Consider the following 21,789-nt stretch of genomic DNA (forward strand, 5'->3'; position numbering starts at 1 on the left):
TATCACTTCGTTATAGATTCGCGCGATACTGATAACTTCGTTGTTGGACGGGGTAGATACACGTGATGAAGAAAGACGAAAGTCTGTCAAAGAATATCTATTTCACCCAAGTCACATGAATAACAGCCAATCTTTTACTGACTTGGTTCGTTTATTGATGTAATGCCGCAAGACTTGATGTTTATTCTATTTATGGCAAATGTTCTGGCGACTTGATGATATGGTCGAGTTGGTGCCGAGAGTGTCATCTGAATCCTTGGCCTTGTCTGATGACTGTCTGGGTAAGGACAGTATGTCTATACCGCACTCATAATGATATGGGTCTGTTGATGTATCCAGGTTTCGACGCGGATCCCTTTGAAATGAGAAGGTTGCCAGATTGCCGGTCCAAATTTCCTCATGGTAGGTAGTCGCTACATTTGATGTATCTTGGAAACTAATATCCGCCGTGCTTTTTGGATCGGCAATCGCATCCACGTACGCATTCCCAGTAGACATCATCCCCGGCAATCGAGGTAATGCCGCAGAGTGCAGGGCAAAGGGGTCTCAAACTCGCCTTCGATCAGGTCAGACGTTGGCAACATATAATGCAGTGATGTGTTTACTTACGTGGATACACCTTGTTGATGTTGATACGGTCGTCATAGTCCCGTCAAACTCCTTTGCCGAAATGGAGTCTGCCATCGCAGTCGGGGGCGCATGGCTGGGTGCTGCTTGGCCAGTTTCTTTAACCTCAGTTGGAAGTGCCATGCCAGGAGTGATCAAGGCGGCAACAATGAGCTGAAAGAAGGGTGACAGATGCATCTTGACGAGCTTCAAATAGATTGGGCTCTGTTCGCTGTTCAAGTCTGAATTACGGGAGATGTATGAGGTAGTGAATTGTTGTATTTTGCGTTAGATGTCGGTTAGAAAACGAAATCGTAGGTGCGAAATGAAGTTTGATCTGCACATTGCAGAATTTTCCGTCACTTCAGTATTTTGGGTTTGAATGGGACAGGACTGCTGCGTAGCAGAATTGTGTTAGGTTCGGAGCTGGATGGGACAGGGCTTCGTGGGTCTAAACTCCCTTGATGGAAGGCACTCGGTCAAGGTGTAACTTTACCTTCTAATCGGCACCTTGACCATACGCTGAACATACCTGGATGGCCTTTGAATGGCTTGGAACAAATCAGACCTCGATCAAGCTTCCAGTCAGACGTATTGTAAGTACAATTACGATATGTTATGTTATCGTGCGAAGTGCATGTCAACATTTTACATTGGAGGTGTGATGAACTATCGGAAAACTCCTTAAGAAAGCTCATTCCTTGCTCCCAAGGAAAAGGTTGAGATGTTGTGTATAGAGCTCTGGGTACTGGAATAGATGACCATGACCGGCATCAGGATAGATTATGAGCTGAGCATCCGACAAGTTCTGTTGAAGAGTGAAACTGTTGGAAGTTGGCGACATAATATCAGTGTGGCCGTTGGTGACTAGAGTGGGAGCTTTGATAGTCTTCATGCGCTCAAAGTTGTCCGTATCAACCGTAAACGAGAAGATTGCATTCAGTTGGGCCCTTGCTCCAGGTCCGATCAGGTATTCTCTGCGCTCCTCGCCGTCAACCTTTCGCTCATGGATTCGTTTCCACCATGCTTCACCGAGTGCGACGCTCGTTTCCGACGGGTGGTAGAAAAGATGGAACATGTCCTCCTTGGTAGGTGGCTCATCGTTGGCTGTTCCGGCACTTTCTAGAACCTCGCGGGGTGGCAGGACGACTCCTTCTCCGACACCTGGTTGAGTCCCAGCCAGAATCAACTTTCGAACCAGCTGAGGATAGTCCCATGCCAGAATCTGAGCCACACCACCTCCCATGGAAAAGCCAATGACATCAGCCTTGGAAACACCAAGGGTAGCGAGAAACTTGGCTGCAATTGAAGCCATGACTTCAGTGGAAGAGGGCACCTCGCCCTCACTGTGCCCGATACCAAAGCTGTCATATACGATGACTTCTCTTGACTTCGCAATCGTATTGAAGAGAAGAGGGTCGAGAGTGTCCATTGAACCACGAAGATGGTTGATATAAAGCAAAGGGACCTGACTCTTTACCCCGATCCGGCGGTAAGCGATTCGGGTGTTGTCGACGGCGACATATTGAGTCTCCACTGTTTGATAGGTAGACATTCCGATGGTGAGCAAAGTTCGGTGAGGATTGTGACTGGACTGGATATTGAATACTTGAGTGAGATGAAGTTGCTAACTTGTATTCTTTTCGATGAAAGAGATCGATTCTCGAGTCTAAGCATCTCTTAAGTGGACTTTATAAACATTTCTTCGCCTGCATCGCCCTTTTCGCGTTCAAGAGCAGTGCTGGATGACGTCCTGACCTTCCGGTAAAACTCCGCGATATGTCATCCTTTCCGACTGGGAAAATCACCCTCGGAAGCTCTAACGTAGGCCAAGATTTAGTATGCTTAGTACAATGAATGGAACATTTGTATACCTTACAAAGCCTCTTCGCTCAGCTGTTGCACTTGATTACTCAATGGCACAGATCCAAACCATACCCCAAACTTCGGATCCGGGGCAATGTGGAGCAACCTAAAGGTACGGACCGACGTGTGGGGTAATTAATCAGTAATCGTTCCGGATGGAGTGCCGGAGTAATCCGGGCCCGCCGGCTCCCAGACAATTTCTGAGCGGACAGGCGTAGACGGAAGAACCAAATGAGATCAAGATGCCAGTCTCTGGATCCTCTAGGTAGATGTTGGTGAAAAACAACTTCAACTGCCGCAATGGATTTGATCCATTCCGACTGAGGAGATGTTAAGTAATCATGCACACGGTAAGACGTCATCATGATGTGTAGTGTCTTGCTGCATAGATGCCGTTAAATATGTGATAAAACTCCTCCCAGATTACGATTTGTACACATCAAATTCCGTTAGCCTTGTTTCTCTACTCGCTTTCCACCCTTTGCGCAAATACTAGTATAAAGTTCGATCATATCACAACGTACAACCTTTAGCAAGTATAGATTCTTTGAGAAACATCTCTTAGATTGTCTGGAACGCTGGATAGATGGATAAGATGATGAAGGCTTACCAGTTCTCAACCCCAGCGAAAGGCCTGGAGTACCGTGAGCTACCTATTCCGGTCCCAGCCAAGGACCAGCTCCTGGTTCAGATCAAAGCGACCGGTCTTTGCCACACCGATTGCAACATAATTTCTGGACTCGACAATACGTTCTTTTGGAACAGGCCCATCACTCTAGGCCACGAGATTGCTGGCGTAGTAGTTGGTTGCGGACCTCAGGTTTCGAAGTTTGCCGCTGGAGACAAAGTCGTGTCTGTAGTCACCGCGAAACACCCGGTAGAGATCGGAGATGTTGTCAGAAGCCCCGGCATCGGCATAGACGGCGGATTCGCCGAATACGTTTTACTCTACGAATCGAAGACCCTGCCCATACCCGACGGAGTCAGCTTTGCACAAGCCGCCGTTGCCACAGATGCCGTTGCGACAGCCTATCATGCCGTTGTAACTGAGGGGCAAGTTCAAAAATCATCGAAAGTTGCCATCATTGGACTAGGTGGCCTTGGGTTATCCGCTGTTCAAATTGCATCTCACCAAGGCGCCAAGGTCTATGGGGTCGACATCCATCGTCGCAAGTATCCTGCAGCACTGATGTCTGGGGCCTACTGCTGCGGAAGATCCCTGGATGACTTCCCTGGCGTCAAGTTTGATGTTGTCCTTGACTTTGCTGGAGTCGGCATTACCACCGCTGCCGCCGCCAAAGCCGTTAAGGCGGGTGGCAAAGTTGTTCTCGTCGGGCTCACCAAGAAGGAGGCCACAATCGACACGCACAACTTCGTCGCCTTGGGCGTGCACCTTGTGGGATCTGTTGGGTCATCGATGGACGAAGTTGAGACAGCGCTGGAAATGGTTGCAAAGAAGGAAATTACTCCTGCTATCGAGGAGGTTGCGTTCGGGAACTTGAAGAATGAGTTACACCGCCTGGAACGAGGTGATACTGTCGGGCGTCTGTATGCCGACCCATCCAAATCAGTTGAGAGGGTGGTGAGAGCCTAGAAATTGCGAATCTGAAGATATCGATTCAACGATTTTGTGATCGAGTCCGAGTTCAGTCACGCGGTATACTACTGTTTGATCATTATCTTCCTTTAATTCCGAGTGACTTTCTTCTGCTCTGGTATCTCTCGATCGCTGTGCGGTCGTTTCCGTTACCGATGCCTCCCTGGCTGATTGAGAGTCTTGGTATTGATTATCGATGATTCTCAGAAGATTGCACTTTGTGCTTAGTGAGGGTGACAACCTGAATCAGAATCCGGCTGCACCCCTTGAAGCTCGTCTAATTTCGTGGTGAGCCTGGCCCTCAGTCGTAACTCATCTTCTCTAAGGTGTGGGAGCTGCGTAGCCTGCTGTGAATGGGGTGAAAGAGGGCTTGGTTGTCAGGCACCCAATCAGTCTAGTCGCAGTTTCTGGTGCATCTGTCCGCTTATTTTGTCTCCGCCTGATGCTGGATATCTTACAGAGCTCGGGTGGATCCCTTGGCTGCTTGGAGATTCGGATGATCGTTGATTTGCATTAGCCGGCTACCCCTGGTTCTCACGGAGGGCTTCCAGGTTCGGACGGTACGGAAACAGCGTAACGCGACAAGCGTGGTGTAAGAAGGGAGGAGGCATCAAGGGCTCGAGTCAAAGGGGATGTTGCAGAATATCAAGCAGATTTCAGTCCAGTTATTCTCGCAGCTCTAGGCGGAGAACTCGCCATGGCGTCGTGTCCAGCAGGCACAGTTTCAGCACGCGTCTTGACATACTCCACTGCTCCAGGTATCGTCACTAGACATATGTGCCGGTGGGATGGTCCTAGAGGCTAAAGCAGTAGCCGCAAGCGCCGTGAGTCGCGAAGCTTTATTGATTTGGCGTGTCGGCTTCGATGAGTCTCCCCAGGCTCCATCCAGGTACCTTCGGAAATCTGCCGGGGAGGTCACTCGGGAGTGGCGGCATTGTACTCGAATTCTTGATCTATCACAACGAGCTTATGGGCTAAGGCTATCAGGGGCGGGTTTTCAGTGGGTTGAGGTCACCAACTTCTGGATAATTTTACTGTAATCGGCATCGCGTGCGGGCATGGCCCTCGCTCCTCAAACAGAGCTCTCGTCGCAGGAGATATGACGCCACACTTGAGGATTGATCAGCCTCCACGGCCGGGCCTTGACAGTGAGGAAGTACTGCTTCATGGCTGGAACAGCTTGGGTAGTCATGGAAGTTGGTATTGAGAATGGGATTGGCAGTTTGCGGCTCGCAAGCCCCCGACATCTGGACGAAGTTTCGTATCCTTCACTGATCAAAACTTGCCTTCGTATTTGGGGCGGAAAATGGTTTTTGAAGATGGCTTGCGCAGCAACTTTCGCCGAGCTCTTGCTGTATCGTTATGCGCCTTCTTCCCCTTGAGATCTTCCAGACGTTGCTAGTCGAGAAGCATAAGTACGTAGCACACTGCATGGGGATAGTTTACATGCGTCCATGCCTTTTGCAAGCGGTATCCATCTAGATGCCATCTGTGATATCACGTTATGTGCCTGTAGACCATCCAGTCCTGATCTAGAGTATAGTGACACATTCCTTGAATAGCAATCTTTGGGGTTGTCTTCATAGCGAGGACGGATGAAGCCTGCCCTCTCGACCGGAGACTCAAGACTGGGTAATGGTACTAATGATCTGGAATCTCAATCGCGAATGAAGAAAGTATCACACGACAAACCGTCGAAGTATGCTGAGTCGCCTGTTTGGAATTTTAGTATTCCCAACTACTCATGTCCCACAGAAGACTTTTCACATCTAGGGCAAATAATCTGCCGTTACCTATTTGGACTGGGATTGAAGCTTTGCGGCCCGCGAATGTGGCGCAATGCCTCTCCTGCGTCAGCCCGACAGTGCTGTTCGAAACAATACAGTCAAGAACGGCACATGAGAGCTAGTACCGTCCATGGATACATCGGCATCGTGTTTTTCTGGTTAACTCCCCGCGGTATCGGCAAGGGCGCCACATCAGCACCGGCATTGCCTTCCTTTGGCATTTGCTCCGTGGCTTCTCGACGCTCCCCAAGTCAAAAGGGAACGCTGTGGCCGCCAAGTGCGGGGGACAAGTTTAGTCGATGCTCACGGCACAAAGCAGGACATGCTGGCAGTTCTCACTGGAAAGGGAAGGTGACGAATTCACACAGTTCAGAATAGAGGGGCATTTGTAAAGCATCCTGAGTTCGTTAGAGCGAAGCAATGCTTGATGTCTGGGAACCTACATCACAGGCAGTTGATCATTCTGGTACTTTTCGCATGATACAAAGTGCCGATACGCTTCACGATGCTGTAGCCCAAACTTCAAGGAGCTCGATGGTCCCACACGTCACCAAGCTTCTCGCGATGTCTATCTCCGTTCTCGGACTGCCCATCTGCCGTGTTCTAGAGATGCTCAAGACATTAGGCCTACATCTCGGGACCGACGTATCACTACTCCCTTGGCGATTAACTTGAGTCAATGGGTCTTGGCTGTAGATTTTTAGGCTGTAACGGCTTGCCTGTGTACCCTCTGGTGGCCATTGGTCCATTGGACCCTAGCACGTCTGACCTTGTAGACGTTGCTCGCAGATGTCAGTGAAGATCACCACCCTTGTCAGTCATTTGAACCACAGGTGCCCGCTCAATGCCCTTCAATCAAGTCATCGTGACCTAGAGGCTGTGATTGCCACCCGGTAAAACGGGTTCGTTTTGCTCACACAGCAAGTTTGATGCTCCTTGGTTTGGGATCTTGAAGACTGAGGTCTGTCGTGATACTAGTCCGATAGCATCGATAGCTTAGACCCCTGGTTCTGTCCCCAATGGGGCCAATACCGACCAACTCTAGGAGTGACGAGTCCCACCCAAATTGGCCGAGGCCCGACGTCTAAAAGTTGCAAGTTCCACTCGGCGGGGATGTGTACATATGTAGAGCTGGAAGTGGATTCAATGTCAGTGGAAATTTCGAGGCGTGGATGAGATTAAGAAGAAAAAGCTTCTCAGCGGCCGCAGTAAACCCAAGTGGAAGACTTGTCCGATACACCGAGTGCGTGAAAAGTACATCATTGGACGATACATTGTGGAGAGTCGGAAAGGCTGCGGAAGAAATCGTCGAAAACCCCAAATTCGGTCTTCGGTCACTAGTAGACCCCGCCATTGAACCGTCTCTGAGTGGCACTGAGTTCGAGCCGGCACGGCCGAATCCAAGAGCAATGGAGTCGATCGCCAGTTATGGTTGCAAGAATCCGAGACTAGAACTTTTGGGTGGGCTCATGTGCGGAGCACGTCATGAATATCTTACCACCCCCAAGACTCGACTTCGCCGGAGGGATCACATACCTGTAACCTGGCATTGTCTGGCATATCAAAGTCGCACAACATTGACGTCTACCCAATTCATTCTCTCGCCGAGAAGAAATGCGGAGCACTCTATGCGACAGTGTGGCTCAGCGGTGAGTCTACAACAAGCTTCCAAGATGCGCCAAGCTACACGAACTCTAACCCTGCAAACGCGAAGTGCCTCGAGACTGAAGATGGCCGACTTGACAGCCCTGACGCCGACTCATGACCCTGTGAAGAAACGTCCGAACTGACCACTCATCGTCCAACTGCAATCCATTCCAGTAATTCGGATAGCGCCTAAATGATGGGCCCTCCCCCAATTGCCTGGGGAGTTGAGGCAACTCGTCCGTCCTTCTCCCACATCCCGATGAACGACTCCCAGCGCAATGGTTCAGCTCATGGGATTAAGTCTAAATTCTAGCAGTGTATTCACTACCACCTAGAGCCCCTAAACTTTACTTTTAGGGGGACATGGAGAGATCCGATGGACAAGTCGGAGGCCGCGGAACACAGAAGACCTGCGGAAACTGCCGAAAAATCGGGCGAGCTCGTCATTCAAGGCCATCCCAGGCCTACATCATCGCACATGATGCAGCAGCAATCTGCATCAAGAACCTTGCAGAAAATACCTCAACCCTAGCCTATCGCAAGCTATCGACAGGTGGCATAGCTCGTGGAGGGGCGGCCCAGCTTGTCAAATATAGGCCGGGGCCTTTTCGAAAGCCACGTTGATCCCCATGGCACAATGCAATGGCTTAATGGATACCCAAAACAGACGGTGGTAAATCCAGAGGTGACATCCAAGCCACATGGAGCATAAAAAGAGGGGACTGGGGCAAGAACGGGGCGCTCTAACGGGATGGCTACCGAAATGAACCTCTCGCGATGCTTCTACAGCAGCCTCATGCTCGTATAGCCCTCTAAATCTGACAGAACTCTCCCTCTGCTCTGCCCTTGGCGGCTTGGCGAGGAGGGGTATTCCTTCGACGCCGTTTATGATTATTATTCAGATGGATAAGATAATCTAATCAGATCTGCAGTGTGCGTCGCATTTCCTGTCACACAAGTGCCCCTCCATCGCAACGGCGAGCGTCTTCGGCGGTGGGTGGCATTACCGCATACGCTCGGTTTAATTACCTAACGAGCAAGAGAGGAAGGTTAGATGAAGAAAATAGCCGCCGTTAACCCCACGGCTTGTACCTTGACATGTACGAAAAGACGATGAAGAGAGGTACACGCTTCTTGGCGAGATCTGGTCCAGCCCGGCATTCGTGGGATGAAGGGACCGAAGAGAGTAAATAAAAGAGACAGCTTCCCCTCCAACCCCTCGTTGGTAATGACGTCTCTTCACACCATTCGGAAATGTCTGCATCTGCTTTCATAGATACCCCTTTCAGTTCTTATTTGTCTTCCAAAATGGCCGCGCCACAGCCAACTATTAACGACCTCGCCGCCAAGATCGGCGAGCTCTCGGCCGAGTTCACCAAATTCTTGAGCGAAAACAAGATCCCTCAGCCTACTTTTGCCGCGGACAGCGTCTCAAGCTACGATGGCCTCACGTCAGAAGCCTTCTTGCTCCGCCAGAAGCTGTTGGACGCCGCCAACGATCTCTCCTACCTAGTCTCAGGACCAAGTGAGAGCATCTTCAACTACACCCATAATGTAAGTTAGTCCTTGCCCTTCTTCGCTGCTGTTCTTCATTCTTGGTGCCGTGACTCAGATAGCTGACCCTGAATAGATGTCTCCTGATGCCGCATCACTCAATACCCTCAACCACTTCGATTTCTGGTCCGCCGTGCCCATTGATGGCGACGCCTCGTACGCAGACATCGCAAAGCACGTCCGCCTGCCCGAAGAAGTGGTCCACCGTGTCCTTGATCACGCCTACACCCTGCGCATCTTTGAGGAGACCGATCCCGGCAAGCCCTTCACCACTCGCGTCCGTCACACCTCGCGATCTGCTGCGCTGCTGAAGAACGCCGGCCTCAGGGCGCTGGTTGAGGCTCTCATGAACGATGCTGGCCCGGCTATGGGTGTCCTTCCCTACGCACTGGAGAAGTTCCAGCGCGGTAAGACAGAATTGAAGGAGGATATGACGGAGACTGCATTTGCGCTGTACCACTCTGGCGAACTCTGTGGTGGATACACAAACTCGTGGGAGCTGCTGGAGAACGACGGTGAGGGCGAAAACAAGGGCTTCCGCCAGAGAAACTTCGTCAAGTGGATGAACTACATCAAAGAGATCTTCCGCTTGGAGGGATTGGTCAACAGTGCCTACGACTGGAAGGCCGCTGGCGACTTCAGCGTTGTCGATGTAAGTTGTTTTTGGGGCTTTAGTGGCGCAACATCCCAGTATCTCAGGAAATCATTGACTGACACCCCCTTTACAGCTCGGCGGCTCTGGTGGCCACGACAGCTTCGTTTTGGCGAAGAACTTCCCCAACCTCAAGATCACTGTTCAAGACCTGCCCAACTGCGAGACTTCTTTCAACCAAAACATTCCCGAGGAGCTCAAGGGCCGAGTCAACTTCCAGCCCCACAGCTTCTTCGAGCCGCAGCCCCTGTCCGCCGACCTGTACATGATCAAGCTTATTCTCCACGACTGGCCCGATGCGGAGTCTATCAAGATTCTCAAGGGTCTCACACCGGCACTGCGCCCTGGTGCCCGAGTTCTCTTCATCGACTATGTCGGCAAGCAGGGTGACGTCGAGGAGAACGCCGCGGCGGCTGCGGCGCTGCCCAAGTCTATTCAGCAGATGGGCACTTCAACGGATCTGAGAATGATGGGTCTTTTCAGCGCAAAGGAGAGACCTGTCGACGCGTGGACAGAGTTGTTCAAGAAGGCGGACGAGAGATACGAGATCAAGCGTGTTGAGGCCAACCCCTTGACTTTCTTTGTCATTATCGAGGCCGTTTGGCGCGGTTGAGGCGATTATTTGTTGGAAGCATTGCGAGGAATGATTCAGAGCACGTCATCATGTGAATATGAAACAAAAGTTCTCGATTCTTACATCTACGTCTATTCGTGTTTGTGATCCCGTTTTTCATACGAAGTAGATGCCCATGGCATTGTCCTAACTCCCCTGTTAATTCGGCTTGAGACAGAACCCTGTTGCGACGTGCGTGGGCGGGCCTGGATCTTGGCTGTCCCACATGCCAGTGTGGATTGCTGCTCCCCTTGCAAGTTGCACCTGTCCACCAACCCACCAAGCCCTATCGCTTCGTGATGCCCTCCGCACAGTCGGCCAACCCTTCAGATAGGGTGTCTGCTTGAGCTGAGTCATCAAGCAACTTGGTCTGGTGGTGTAGTTGGTTATCACGTCAGTCTAACAGTTCGAGAGCCTCTCAATTCTCTCGTCTGCCACACTGAAGGTCTCCGGTTCAAGTCCGGGCTAGATCATTGTACGGGCGATTGGTTTAGTGGTATAATGACCGCTTAGCATGCGGTAGGTCCTGGGTTCGATTCCCAGATCGTCCATTCTTTTGATTAGTAGGTGTCTCTCATCACCCCTTTTTGGGTCGAGGCTATCGCGAGTTCGTGAACCTGGTTGTCGAGGTGTGATATAGGCCTGAGGCTGCCGCTAACTTAGTAGAGGTACGGGTCATGAGTTGACTCTCAATTCGACTTCCCAGTTGTTGATCTTAGCTCTGTCTTATGTAGGTCTCTTATCCGAGAGAAGTTTGCTTGGAAATATTAAAGGCAGTGGTCCTCAGTAACACCAGACGCTGCCGCAGGGAACTGCGCATGGCGGTACAGCGGATTGAGATCCTACGAGTGGGCCTTTCTGCTCCGGAAAGCACTTGATTGAGTCACTGCAATTCTTCTCGAAATGAGAGAGCATCTCGTTCTGTCTCACGATTATCAGCGCTTATCTGAACGGCATGATGGGATTTCAGATGGCTAGCCGTCACAAGAACTTTAGTCAATTCGTCGGGATTGGAGTTCAGCAATGGCTTCTGGGGGTAGGCCGCATGGACCGGCGCTGTTCTAGCGCACTTTGCAATGCAACAGGGCACGGAACAGGCTAAGTGTTGGGACTAACTAGTAAGGACTCACGGCAAACTACAGGTGTGCAGTGAGATTGGAGACTTGGATGAAGAAGATACTACTGAAAGACACCATAAGAGAGAAACCATCCCATTAGTTGAGCTATAGTGGGCGGGTGGATGTCACCGGTGAGATGGCACGGCGCTGTCGAGAGGAGCTCTTCGGCACCTTGCATGCAAGTGTTGACCTGCATATGTGACCCCAGATAGATGCTTTCTGATTGCTCAAGACAATGCCTCTCTGCACTTGGCTTTCGTCGAATTCGAACACTCGGTCAAAGGGTGGATCTTAAGCCGAGACAAAGAAATCAAGACAATCAGGTCACGGACCAAAGATGAGGAGGCCTAGAAGCATAAGAAATCCATCTCCCTACACGCATAGTAACCCATTGTGTAGAATGAATCAACTTCCATCTCCCGAGTACACAATGCCTAGCTTGATTGACGTCTTGGAATATCCCGGGTATATTGTGCTATATTCATCATGGCATAAGGTTCATCCATAGGGCCGAACACCACATTACAGCATACGGATACAACTCTGGATGCTGAGGGGGAAGAAGCAGGCTTGATAGGTGACCTCGGGCCAGTGACCCTCCACATCTTCCACATGCTTCACCTAGCGCGAATCCTTAGTGCAAATGGCCTTGTTCAGCGTGATTCCAGGCTTCTTCCCGGTTTACCCTCCTCTGTTACTAGTCCTCTGCAGCCACGATTCTTCACCTTGGACATGGGCGCTCACCCAGCCTTGGGTTGCATTTGCCAATAAAGCGAAGCTTATTCCCCAATCTCTCGTTTGTCGTCTTCATCGTGTCATTTTCTCCTCCACTTACTCTTCCCATACTCATGGGCCAACATCGTCGAGCGTGAACCCCGATTCCGACGCCCTGGACCTGCAGTTTTGTTTCTTTTCCGCTTGCCCCGCGCTGTCGCGGCTGCTGTGCCTCTCTCCCGCAAGGCGTTACCAAGCCATCGGGCCCGCGACGAACGAGAAATGACAAAATAGCGACAGGGTCTACGCATGCGCCAACCAACGACAAAATAGACGGGTGAGGCACCAGACAGCAGTTATCAAGCACTATCGAGATATAGGCAACACAGGGCTTAAGCTATTGCAGCACCAGAAAGCACAGTTAGACAAACAGCAGTTGATGGCAAGCGACAATAGAGCCAGGAAACGAGGGCTACAATCACATCAGCGACGAAGCAGACATATATGCATCTTTGACGGCGCCAAGTATCTGCCTTCTTTCCTGCCCAGAACACGGGACGACCGCCTACAAGCGAAGCAAGCTACCAAGCGGCGCAGCAGCAGCAAGAGCGAATCGGGGGTGCGCCAGTGAGACTGTTGGAACGGCACGGGACGGGCGACGGGACGAGACAATCTTTTCTACGCGAGCAGGACAAGAGGTTCGGGGGGAATGGCCGGTCTCGGGCCCAATCAAGTGGGCTTGGATGAGGGTCATCTGGAACCCATTCCAGGCTTGAGCATGTCTGGAGTCTTAATCGCAAAATCCATCGCCCTAGTCGCCGCCATCGCCTTTTTTGTGTGGGAGTTTCGGTCATGGTATCGCCTGCGAAAGATCCCTGGACCTTTCCTAGCCTCGATCTCAGTCCTTTGGCAATTGAAAAAGGCAATTGGGGGAACATATCATGAGCACCTGAATGATATTGCGAGGAAATATGGTGAGTGGACTTCTTCATTGCCATTGAGAAACCACGCCCGGTGGCTTTGGAGTTGCGATAGCAAGCCAACAAGCACCCCAAGAAACTAGAGAGACAGACGCTGATCACTGATCGTCATTGCAGGACCACTCGCTCGCATTGGGCCCAACGAGCTCCTCTGCACAGACCCAGACTCACTGCGCAAGATGTCGGCCGTCCGCTCGTCGTACACCAAGGGCGATTTCTATGACTCCGGCCGGATCACTCCGGGCGTAGATAATGTTGTCTCGATGCGGGACGAGAACGAACATAAGGCTATGAGGGCGAGAATGGGACCGGCCGTAAGTTTGAATTTCCTTTGTGGCCTCAGACTTCCGCTGGCTGGTATTTTCGTGACCCCCAGAAGCGCTGCCACTTTTGAGTTCAAGTCCGCTAATTGCGCTCTCTGCGTTGCTGAATAGTACACCGCCAAAGAGAATGAAGGTTATGGCTTTGAGGTCGGGATCGACCGCCAGCTCATGAATTTTGTTAGCCTGATAGACCGACATTACGTTTCCACCGATTCGGAATTTCGTCCGCTGGATCTCGCCGAGAAGACACAGTTCTTTGCGCTCGACGCCATTGGCGATGTTTCCTTCGGCGGTGCATTCGGGTTTCTTGCAGAGGACCGGGACCTATTTCGGTATATTGAGATTAACGAGTCGTCTTTGCCCATTATGAACGTCGTTTCGGTGCTTCCTTGGCTTGGGAGACTTGTTCACAAATGGCCTTTCAGGCTCATGTTACCCAAGGAGGATGACCAGATCGGCTTTGGTCGTTTGATGGGGTGAGTGAAGCCAATGTTGGGCCTGGCACCATCCATGAGTCTGATCACTAATAACACAACACAGCTTCGCTAAAAATTACGCTGAAATGAGACTTCAACCCGGCGCGAAGCCCCAGAAAGACATGATGCAAGCTTTCATCAACCAAGGTCTCGGCAAAGATGAACTTATTCAACTCGTGTACATCCACATGTGAGTATCATCCACAACTTTCCTCGATTCATATGCTCATGACATATCAGGATCGCTGGCACAAACTCGGCCGCACAAGCCATGCGCATGACATTATTATCGTTAATTAACAATCCGGTTGCTTACCGTCGGCTCCAGCAGGAGATCGACGATGCTACTGCCGCCGGCCTGATCAGTTCTCCCATCACCAATGCCGAAGCTCTGAGACTTCCATATCTCCAAGCCGTCATCCGCGAAGGCCTGCGTTTCTACCCTCCTGTCACTGGCCTCGGCTTCAAGCAAGCACCGGAGGGCGGAGACATCCTAAACGGCTATTTTGTTCCTGGCGGCACCCAGATCGGACACAACTTCTTCGGCGTCGGACGCTCACTCTGGGTGTGGGGTCCGGATGCCGATGTTTTCCGCCCAGAGAGATGGCTTTCGGCAAATGAAGATGGTCTCAGACGAATGAACGCCGCAGTTGATTCCCACTTTGGCCACGGTAAATACTCTTGTCTCGGAAAACCGATCGCCATGATGGAGTTAAACAAAGTCTTCGTCGAGGTAAAATTTTTTCCTCATACACTTTCCGTGCAGCATCTTACTAACTTCATACAGCTATTGAGGAGATATGACTTCACCGTCATGAACCCAGAAAAACCAATCAAGACTCTCAGTGCGATTTTCTTCGTCGCCAGGGACTTTTGGGTGAGGTTGACTAGGCGTCCAACGAGGGAATAACGGACAGCCCGGCCTCAATCGTGTTCCCGTAAATAATGACTGCTATGAATTTCCTATATTTTTCTCTCGTCACATCTTCAAGGGAGGGAATCTCCCACTTGAGGCAGTCTAGCGATGCCTTTATCTTTCAATGGATTTCATCAAACAAGGGCTGCAACGCAGTATTTGTAATTGAAATAATGTATTGCTACACATACATCCTAAGTATGAATTGAACGTTGTCCGGAATGAACCCGAATGGTTCCATGTGATCAATCTTCTAATATTTCTTTTCTGATGTTGAAGCATGCATACTTAGAGATGCTTCATAGATTACAAGGAAGCTAGACAAGAAGGAAAACATAAGGCAGGGTATGATACTTGACGGAACTCAGCTTATACTTTGGTTACCCAGCTCTTCTTCCTACAAACAGATCCGCAACCTACAAGAAAGTCAATGGACTTCCCGCGACTCTTCTTAAGGACGATTATGGTCGCCAAAGACAGCACAGATAGGCACACAGTAACCCAGAACAAAACAGTTCCCAGGTGATCTGATACGTAGTTCAAGAACTGCCCATCTGACCCATGCCACGAGCGTCCTGCCGCGTGGCCGAACAGCTTCCGGGCGTATCCCTCATCCAGCAACGCCACGCCGTGATGCAATGTGCTGTACATCCACGCGTACTGATGGAACGCATATGTGACCATTATCGGGCCTGTCGACCAGAATACCTGGAGGTAGGGAAGGAGGATTCGTTTCGAGGTCGCACCGCCGCGTCGCTTAGCTTCTTGGAGAGCCCATTCGAGAAAGGAGGAGCCACGCTGTGCCATGAAGAAGTGATTGCTGAGTCCAAGAGTATTTGATGTCGGGGCGAAGACAGCCTGTAAGCCGAGGCTTTGCATACAGGACATCACCTCAGTCGATCTGGGGTATACGTCCAAGTCTGCATAAATGCCTCCCTCTGCATGGACAACGACCAGTCTCGCCACATCGGCTCGTTGAATATTCTGGGCATAGCCCTCGTATGTCGATAGCAACCAAGAGTATTCTGTCTTTATAAGTTCGAGAACATCTTCGTCTGTCCATAGTTTGATGGTATAGTTGAGAGGTTCCATCGTATGTTTCCACGTCTCGTATGAAGCTTGTATGCGCTCCCCCGAACCTGGGTAAGTGCTTGTATCGTTGGTTTTCCAGATTTGGTGAATAATTTTAGGAATGGGCTCTTGTGGTGTGGATGCTTCGGTGGGATGTATAAGGTCTTTTCCATAGCGTTCAGAAGCATTACAGAACCTGACCAATTCTATGGACTGGTTTGGGAGAGCGAAGTCGTTTGCGTAGCTGAGTTGATGAACAACCAAGGCGGCCGTCATGGCTAAGGTAACAAGCGCCGAAGCCTTCAACATTGCTTTTCCAGGGAGTGCTATCATCTTGGACACCAGAAACGTTTCCTTCTTATGCTTTCGTTGGAGGTAATCGTTGATGGTTCTCGGTTTTCGAACAGGTTGAGGAGAAGAATCGAAGAAGGAATCCGTCGCTAAAGTTGAGGATATATCGTGAAAGTAAAGAATGAACAGAGGGCTGAGTAAGGTTGGGGATAATAATCCTAGAAGCTTGTAGAGAAAATGAAGTCGGGTATCACAGAAAAGAGTCTCAGAAATAAGGATGTTTGCAGAACGCTATCAACGAACGTACAGTGAATTGGAACGACTCCGAATAGAACTTGGATCTGAGGTATTTTTTCTCAAGAGGAAGTTCGAACACATGGTATTCTATTAAATAAAGGAGACTTCATGTGGCTCGCAGCACCCAGACAAAGACTTTAGAGTACAGACTTCTTGATCAGTTCAACATTGCCCAGGTACTGCCACAGGCTGCTCCTAGACTAGATGTACCTTGCTGGCCTGTACCATGGATCATCTCTCCTGACTCGACAAATCATCGTCACAAACCCATTCTTTAGGTTTTAGAATTAGACCGATGGAGGTACGGGACATGATGCTAGACACTCTTTGGGATCAGCCCCATCAAGCGGCTAGTTACTCAACTCATCACCTGTGGCCTGGCTGCCTCCCCATTCGTATCGGGTTTTGAAGATTGGCTACAATGACACTGAGTCGATCTCCCATTAACAGCTTCGCCACAACTCGGCAGCCGTCAATGGCCTGAGTGAAACCTCCTTTTACGACGATAGTGCTGCTCACTTGCGTATGGACGCACGTGGATGCTGGTGAACCAGGAGTAACCGTTGGTGTGGAAAAAGTGTGGTTCGTAAAGTTTTACGACGAATTAATCGTGGAACCAACAGTTAGGCAACAGTTTAACACATCCCTAGAGCGGAAAGGCGATGGGCGCCTCCCTGGCTCAAGGAGGGCTGAGCTCCAGATGAAGTCTTTTGCATTCTGCCCCCTGCATGAACGACAAGCACTTGGCCAATTGCATCCGAGTTTGTCATAACTACCCCAATGGCGTTTCTTGATTTTATGTTTGTCCCGACTTTTTCCATGGGAGATACAATCAGGTCGAGATCACTTGCTCTGACTTGGCAGTAGATTGGAATGAGCTAAAGGTGTGACGCGGAGTCAATTCACTGTCCATGAAACTATGGCTCATGATTCAGTCCCAACTTTGAGTCTAAAACGAAGACCATTAAGACTTCTAGGCCGGTATTTCCGTAGGCTCACGTCTCATGCAGACATAATCAATATGTGCCAAATGATCCTGCCGCAAAGCCTTACAGTAATTTGAAGGATTTCTAAATGTGGACCATCTATATCCCAGAGTGGCAGTTATCGCCTTGCGTTAAGCGCGCCTAAAGGCCCGCGACCTACTACATTAACCTCCACCCTCAAGGCAGCAGCATTTTGTACCGTCTCCGCACGAGGCAGCAGTATTTCTAAACAGAAAAAAGGGTAGCCCTGGCATGAAATACAAAATCCGGCGGTATGGGGAAGCAGAAATTTAGAGTGCAGTTGACAAGCATCTTGATGTTCATGGCCAATCGGCTTCGTCCTTCCTCGGGCAATTACCAGCAAGCGAACAGTGGGTTGTTACAGACTACGTATCGCCTACTTTGAATTCAGCCTGCCATAAGTACATGATCAAGTTGAAATCAACCTCTTTCGGGATGGACGAAATCCATTTGTCCGTCTGTATTTCATCCGTCTTCACGGAAGGGGCCGTGCGGCATGGCGAAGTTGCCCGACTTGGCCACACACGGAAATATATGAGGCCTTGACTCCGAATAAGGAAGGACAACGTTGACAGCGAATGACTTGCACGTAAGTGAAGTCTGGTGCTTCCATGATAAGGACTGTGACACACCTATGGGGTCAAAGTAAGGCTAGTGGGATCCATTTCTCAAAAGCGATGAGAGAGCATGACCGCTACTGAGGCACTCATGTCATTACTTGACACTACCCGTCATTTCCTAGGGATAAAACTGCGCAGAAGAAGTGCCCCGGCAGCAACCGGATGCAAGGTAACGTTGTTATGGGTCCATTCAGCCTGTCGATCTCTGTTATCCTAAGTTATGTGTTCAGAACGACACCTTACCAAGATCAATACATAACATGAGCCTGGTATTAACCCTGTGCCCACGACATTCTTAGTCATGCGTTGAGGACATGTACCTCGTATTCAAATGGTAGAACTCCCCGTTCAGTAGTTTGCCGGGTGTTCTTCTAAAAGCCACATCTGAAGCTTTGTTGTGATTACGGAAAGTTGCGGACAGTGCCAAACGTATTTCCCAGGTAGGCCAAACTTCACCATTATCATGCCAAGTCTGGAGTCAGAACTACCTGAGATCTTGGAGATTGAACCACGGTTGCCTCGTTTCTCGAGCCTCTACTCATTTGGATGGCTCCGATTCCCAAGGGAAACCATGATCTATTGGCAAGAGTAGGTACCGATATTCTCTTTCTTCCCCGGCTTCCGGAACCCTTCGCTGGGTTCGTCCCTATCACGGCTATGAAAAAAAAATCCAGAATCGCTCCCGCCTCCAATAACAGTTTTCTGCGGAAGGAGATTAAAGCGGCTTGAGAGCCCCTATCTCCCCCAAAGCAAGTTTCTCTGCTGCTTCACGTTGACCCAGCAGTACCGCTACTTACTTACTTTAGGTACCTTTACCTGACCAGATTCCCAGCCCACACAGTTTGACATTGCTCAGTGAAAACGGACACGAACCTCCCTACCGAAGATAAGTACCAAAGAACTGTAGGCGCATAGGTCTTGCCCACTAAGGTATTGATCTGATCATCATACAACTCAGGTGAGGTTACTCAAGGGGAAGTGGAATCCATTCTTGACCATTTTATTACAAATGATTTCTGGAATACTGGTGCCTGCTATGTTTTCCGGTGGCAGGACCAAGCGTACCTGCTGCGGAATTATATGGTGAACGTTGTTCGCAGCGCCGAACAGAGCTTGGCTGCAACATCGTAGGCCGAGGGCAATGCTCTAGCACATGTACCAACGCAGCATGACCGTCTTTCAATACTCTTTTCCTAAAGTAGGGTACCTTGATTTACCTAGAACACAAACCATGTTATTATCTGCGGCAAACTTTGCAGAGCCGTCTCAGAACTTGATTCTAGACGATCGGCTCATGGCAGCTGCGTCTCTTACACGGGAGCTCTTGGTCTCTCAGTCACCGAAGAAAACGAGTATACCGACCACATCAATACTACAGGGTAAGCGATCCGGGACTGACATGAGAGCTCGTGCTACAGAGCTTCCAGACCCTGAGTGTCCCTTCGATCTAGTCCATCCACAGAAATCAAAGCAAAGCACATCAGTCCTACTCCGGCCGCGGGAGCTCTTACTTGCCGCCCGCTGTCTCAGTCCTAATTGGAGCTGAGGCAATGGCACATGTCTCGAGTCTGGGGACGAACCACCAACATGTCGTGTTCACTCACCCGACGAAGAGAACATCAGCGGTTGGGCCGTTCCAGCAAAAGCCATGCGAATCATGATATTCCCGGTACTCGGTAGATGAGCGATGTGCATTCTACTACCTTCAGCTCAAGTACCACAGCGCAAGTTCCGTGGTGATGTTTGCAGTCTAGGCATCACTTCTTTGAGTACGTGGCTTTCAGCTCTGTCTCACAATGGACCGATGAGGAGGAATACTGGTAGCAAATGGTCCAGACACGAGAGATTCGGAATGCAAACGTCGCAAAGCCAGCATCTAGTAGCATCAGCTGAAGCAGTCTCGTGATTCTTCTCGCTGCAATCGCATTTCTAAGCTCGGCAACGCTCGAGAGAGCTACTCGTCTCGAGGGTTATAAAGTATTGACAAACCTTGGCTTTGTGGCATCTTTCTTCTATCATTCCTCACCCAAAGTTGCTTTAGCTAACTTACCTTACTATCTTCAAATCCAGACTGATCTTCTCCATCACAATCTCAGCGCAGCCATGTTTCCGACATCCTCACCGCCCGATCCCGCCCCTTTCCCTCTATCTTCCAAAGTAGACCCATGGATACAAACCAGCCTCGTCGAAAATATATTCGATGGCAATCTGACCCTCTTGCAAGAGGCCGTGAACGCAGCAACTGCCCAAGAAATTCCGCAGCTGCGCGATTGGGGGATCAAGGACGCTGACACCTTTCTCCGCTTCCTCAGTGCCATGCTGAACTGGGTGCCTTCGGAAATTTGCAGCGGGAAGCTCATCTACAACACGTTCTGCGTTCTCTACTTTATTCTCGACCAGAGCCCCATCAACATTCCCCCATACTCGACACCCATCACCCCGAACGCTGTCGGGCAGGCCCCCCTACCATTGAGCCAATGGACAATCGACTTTGCCAACAAGGTTGGAAGCTGGATGGACACCAGCAGCTCGATCAACGCCGCAGCAATCCAGACTTTCCAAGACTCACCCCGATACAACTACGATGAGGCGATCGTGCCGCTCGGGGGTTGGAAGAATTTCAACCAGCTCTTTGCTCGCTCTCTGAAGCCTGGCCAGAGACCCATCAGCGCGGGTGAACCCTCGGATGTAGACTATAACCGTCTCGTGGTCTACCCCGCCGATTGCACTTTCGACGGAGCCTGGCCCGTTGATCAGAACAACGATATCACGATCAAAGACGTCCCTTGGAACATCAAAGACCTCCTCGCCGGCAGTCAGTACGCCGACAAATTCGAGGGCGGCACCTTTATGCATGCATACCTCAACACCTACGATTACCATCGCCAACAAGCACCTGTGGCTGGAACTGTCGTCGAGGCCAACGTGATCAAGGGCCTGGCATACTTGCAGGTCATCGTCGATCCCGAAACCGGCAAGCTGAAGCCTCATCGTAGCTACACTTCACCAGACGCCCAAGCAAAAAAGGAAGGTGACGGAGAAAACAGCACCCTCAGCATGCCCGACGAGGCTGGGTACCAGTTTCTCCAAGCCCGCGGTTGCGTCATCATCAAAAACCCTCTTCTCGGCTACGTCGCTGTGCTGCCCATCGGTATGGCCCAGGTTTCGTCGGTCAATCTTCAGTGGCAGCCTGGACCGGGACAGCAATACCCGATTCAGCCGAATGTGAACATCAATAAGGGCGACGAGATATCTTACTTTGAGTTTGGAGGTTCCGACATCATCCTTGTGTTCCAGCAGGACGCCCAGGTTCACATTCTAGGTGCCCAAGGTCAGGCTGCGGATGGCACACCTACGAGCAAGCAGAAGTACCTGGTTGGCATGCCCTTGGGTTACTCGACAAAGGGCCTCGTTCCTTCTTCGAATGGTCATAGAAATGGAGCTACCAACGGGCATTGATAATTCAATTAGAGTCTGATGCAGCTTCATCCGGCTGTATTGTCTGCATTCCTCGATCTCACGAGGGGTTGTATCATGTCATAGTTTCCCGATAGCTCTAGTTAGTTGTAATAGCAATAGTATGTATGCTTCATGCTCACTTGTGCCCCCGCTATTGCAAAAATCACGGACTTCGTTCTGAACTGTACTCTGAAT

General features: G+C 50.4%; 9 protein-coding genes across 9 annotated transcripts; 6 read left to right on the plus strand and 3 right to left on the minus strand.

Annotated features, from left to right (window-relative positions):
• Window positions 1–186: 186 nt before the first annotated feature.
• On the minus strand, window positions 187–804 carry CCOS01_06296 (uncharacterized protein; the record flags this gene model as incomplete). Its single annotated transcript, XM_060454465.1, has 3 exons — window positions 187–273; window positions 482–556; window positions 610–804. 3 exons carry the CDS (start codon window positions 802–804, stop codon window positions 187–189), a joined length of 357 nt encoding a protein of 118 aa, XP_060314165.1.
• A 496-nt stretch (window positions 805–1,300) lies between these two features.
• Window positions 1,301–2,161, minus strand: CCOS01_06297 (uncharacterized protein; the record flags this gene model as incomplete). The annotated part of the gene is made up of 1 exon (XM_060454466.1): window positions 1,301–2,161. One exon carries the CDS (start codon window positions 2,159–2,161, stop codon window positions 1,301–1,303), a length of 861 nt encoding a protein of 286 aa, XP_060314166.1.
• Window positions 2,162–3,058: 897 nt separating this feature from the next.
• On the plus strand, window positions 3,059–4,066 carry CCOS01_06298 (uncharacterized protein; the record flags this gene model as incomplete). The annotated part of the gene is made up of 1 exon (XM_060454467.1): window positions 3,059–4,066. The coding sequence occupies one exon, from the start codon at window positions 3,059–3,061 to the stop codon at window positions 4,064–4,066; it is 1,008 nt and encodes a 335-aa protein (XP_060314167.1).
• A 3,291-nt stretch (window positions 4,067–7,357) lies between these two features.
• On the plus strand, window positions 7,358–7,621 carry CCOS01_06299 (uncharacterized protein; the record flags this gene model as incomplete). Its single annotated transcript, XM_060454468.1, has 1 exon — window positions 7,358–7,621. A coding segment is annotated over one exon (264 nt), but the record flags the coding sequence as incomplete, so codon positions are not given.
• A 1,190-nt stretch (window positions 7,622–8,811) lies between these two features.
• CCOS01_06300 (uncharacterized protein) lies at window positions 8,812–10,322 on the plus strand (the record flags this gene model as incomplete). Its single annotated transcript, XM_060454469.1, has 3 exons — window positions 8,812–9,057; window positions 9,134–9,709; window positions 9,786–10,322. The coding sequence occupies 3 exons, from the start codon at window positions 8,812–8,814 to the stop codon at window positions 10,320–10,322; spliced, it is 1,359 nt and encodes a 452-aa protein (XP_060314169.1).
• Window positions 10,323–12,932: 2,610 nt separating this feature from the next.
• CCOS01_06301 (cytochrome P450) lies at window positions 12,933–14,843 on the plus strand (the record flags this gene model as incomplete). Its single annotated transcript, XM_060454470.1, has 6 exons — window positions 12,933–13,128; window positions 13,252–13,448; window positions 13,569–13,933; window positions 13,998–14,123; window positions 14,174–14,666; window positions 14,721–14,843. 6 exons carry the CDS (start codon window positions 12,933–12,935, stop codon window positions 14,841–14,843), a joined length of 1,500 nt encoding a protein of 499 aa, XP_060314170.1.
• A 35-nt stretch (window positions 14,844–14,878) lies between these two features.
• On the plus strand, window positions 14,879–15,058 carry CCOS01_06302 (uncharacterized protein; the record flags this gene model as incomplete). The annotated part of the gene is made up of 1 exon (XM_060454471.1): window positions 14,879–15,058. One exon carries the CDS (start codon window positions 14,879–14,881, stop codon window positions 15,056–15,058), a length of 180 nt encoding a protein of 59 aa, XP_060314171.1.
• A 160-nt stretch (window positions 15,059–15,218) lies between these two features.
• On the minus strand, window positions 15,219–16,196 carry CCOS01_06303 (uncharacterized protein; the record flags this gene model as incomplete). The annotated part of the gene is made up of 1 exon (XM_060454472.1): window positions 15,219–16,196. One exon carries the CDS (start codon window positions 16,194–16,196, stop codon window positions 15,219–15,221), a length of 978 nt encoding a protein of 325 aa, XP_060314172.1.
• A 4,042-nt stretch (window positions 16,197–20,238) lies between these two features.
• Window positions 20,239–21,594, plus strand: CCOS01_06304 (uncharacterized protein; the record flags this gene model as incomplete). The annotated part of the gene is made up of 1 exon (XM_060454473.1): window positions 20,239–21,594. One exon carries the CDS (start codon window positions 20,239–20,241, stop codon window positions 21,592–21,594), a length of 1,356 nt encoding a protein of 451 aa, XP_060314173.1.
• Window positions 21,595–21,789: the final 195 nt, after the last annotated feature.

Source organism: Colletotrichum costaricense (assembly GCF_030867565.1).
Source record: "Colletotrichum costaricense strain IMI 309622 chromosome Unknown Scaffold_6.1, whole genome shotgun sequence".
NCBI lineage: Eukaryota > Fungi > Ascomycota > Sordariomycetes > Glomerellales > Glomerellaceae > Colletotrichum > Colletotrichum costaricense.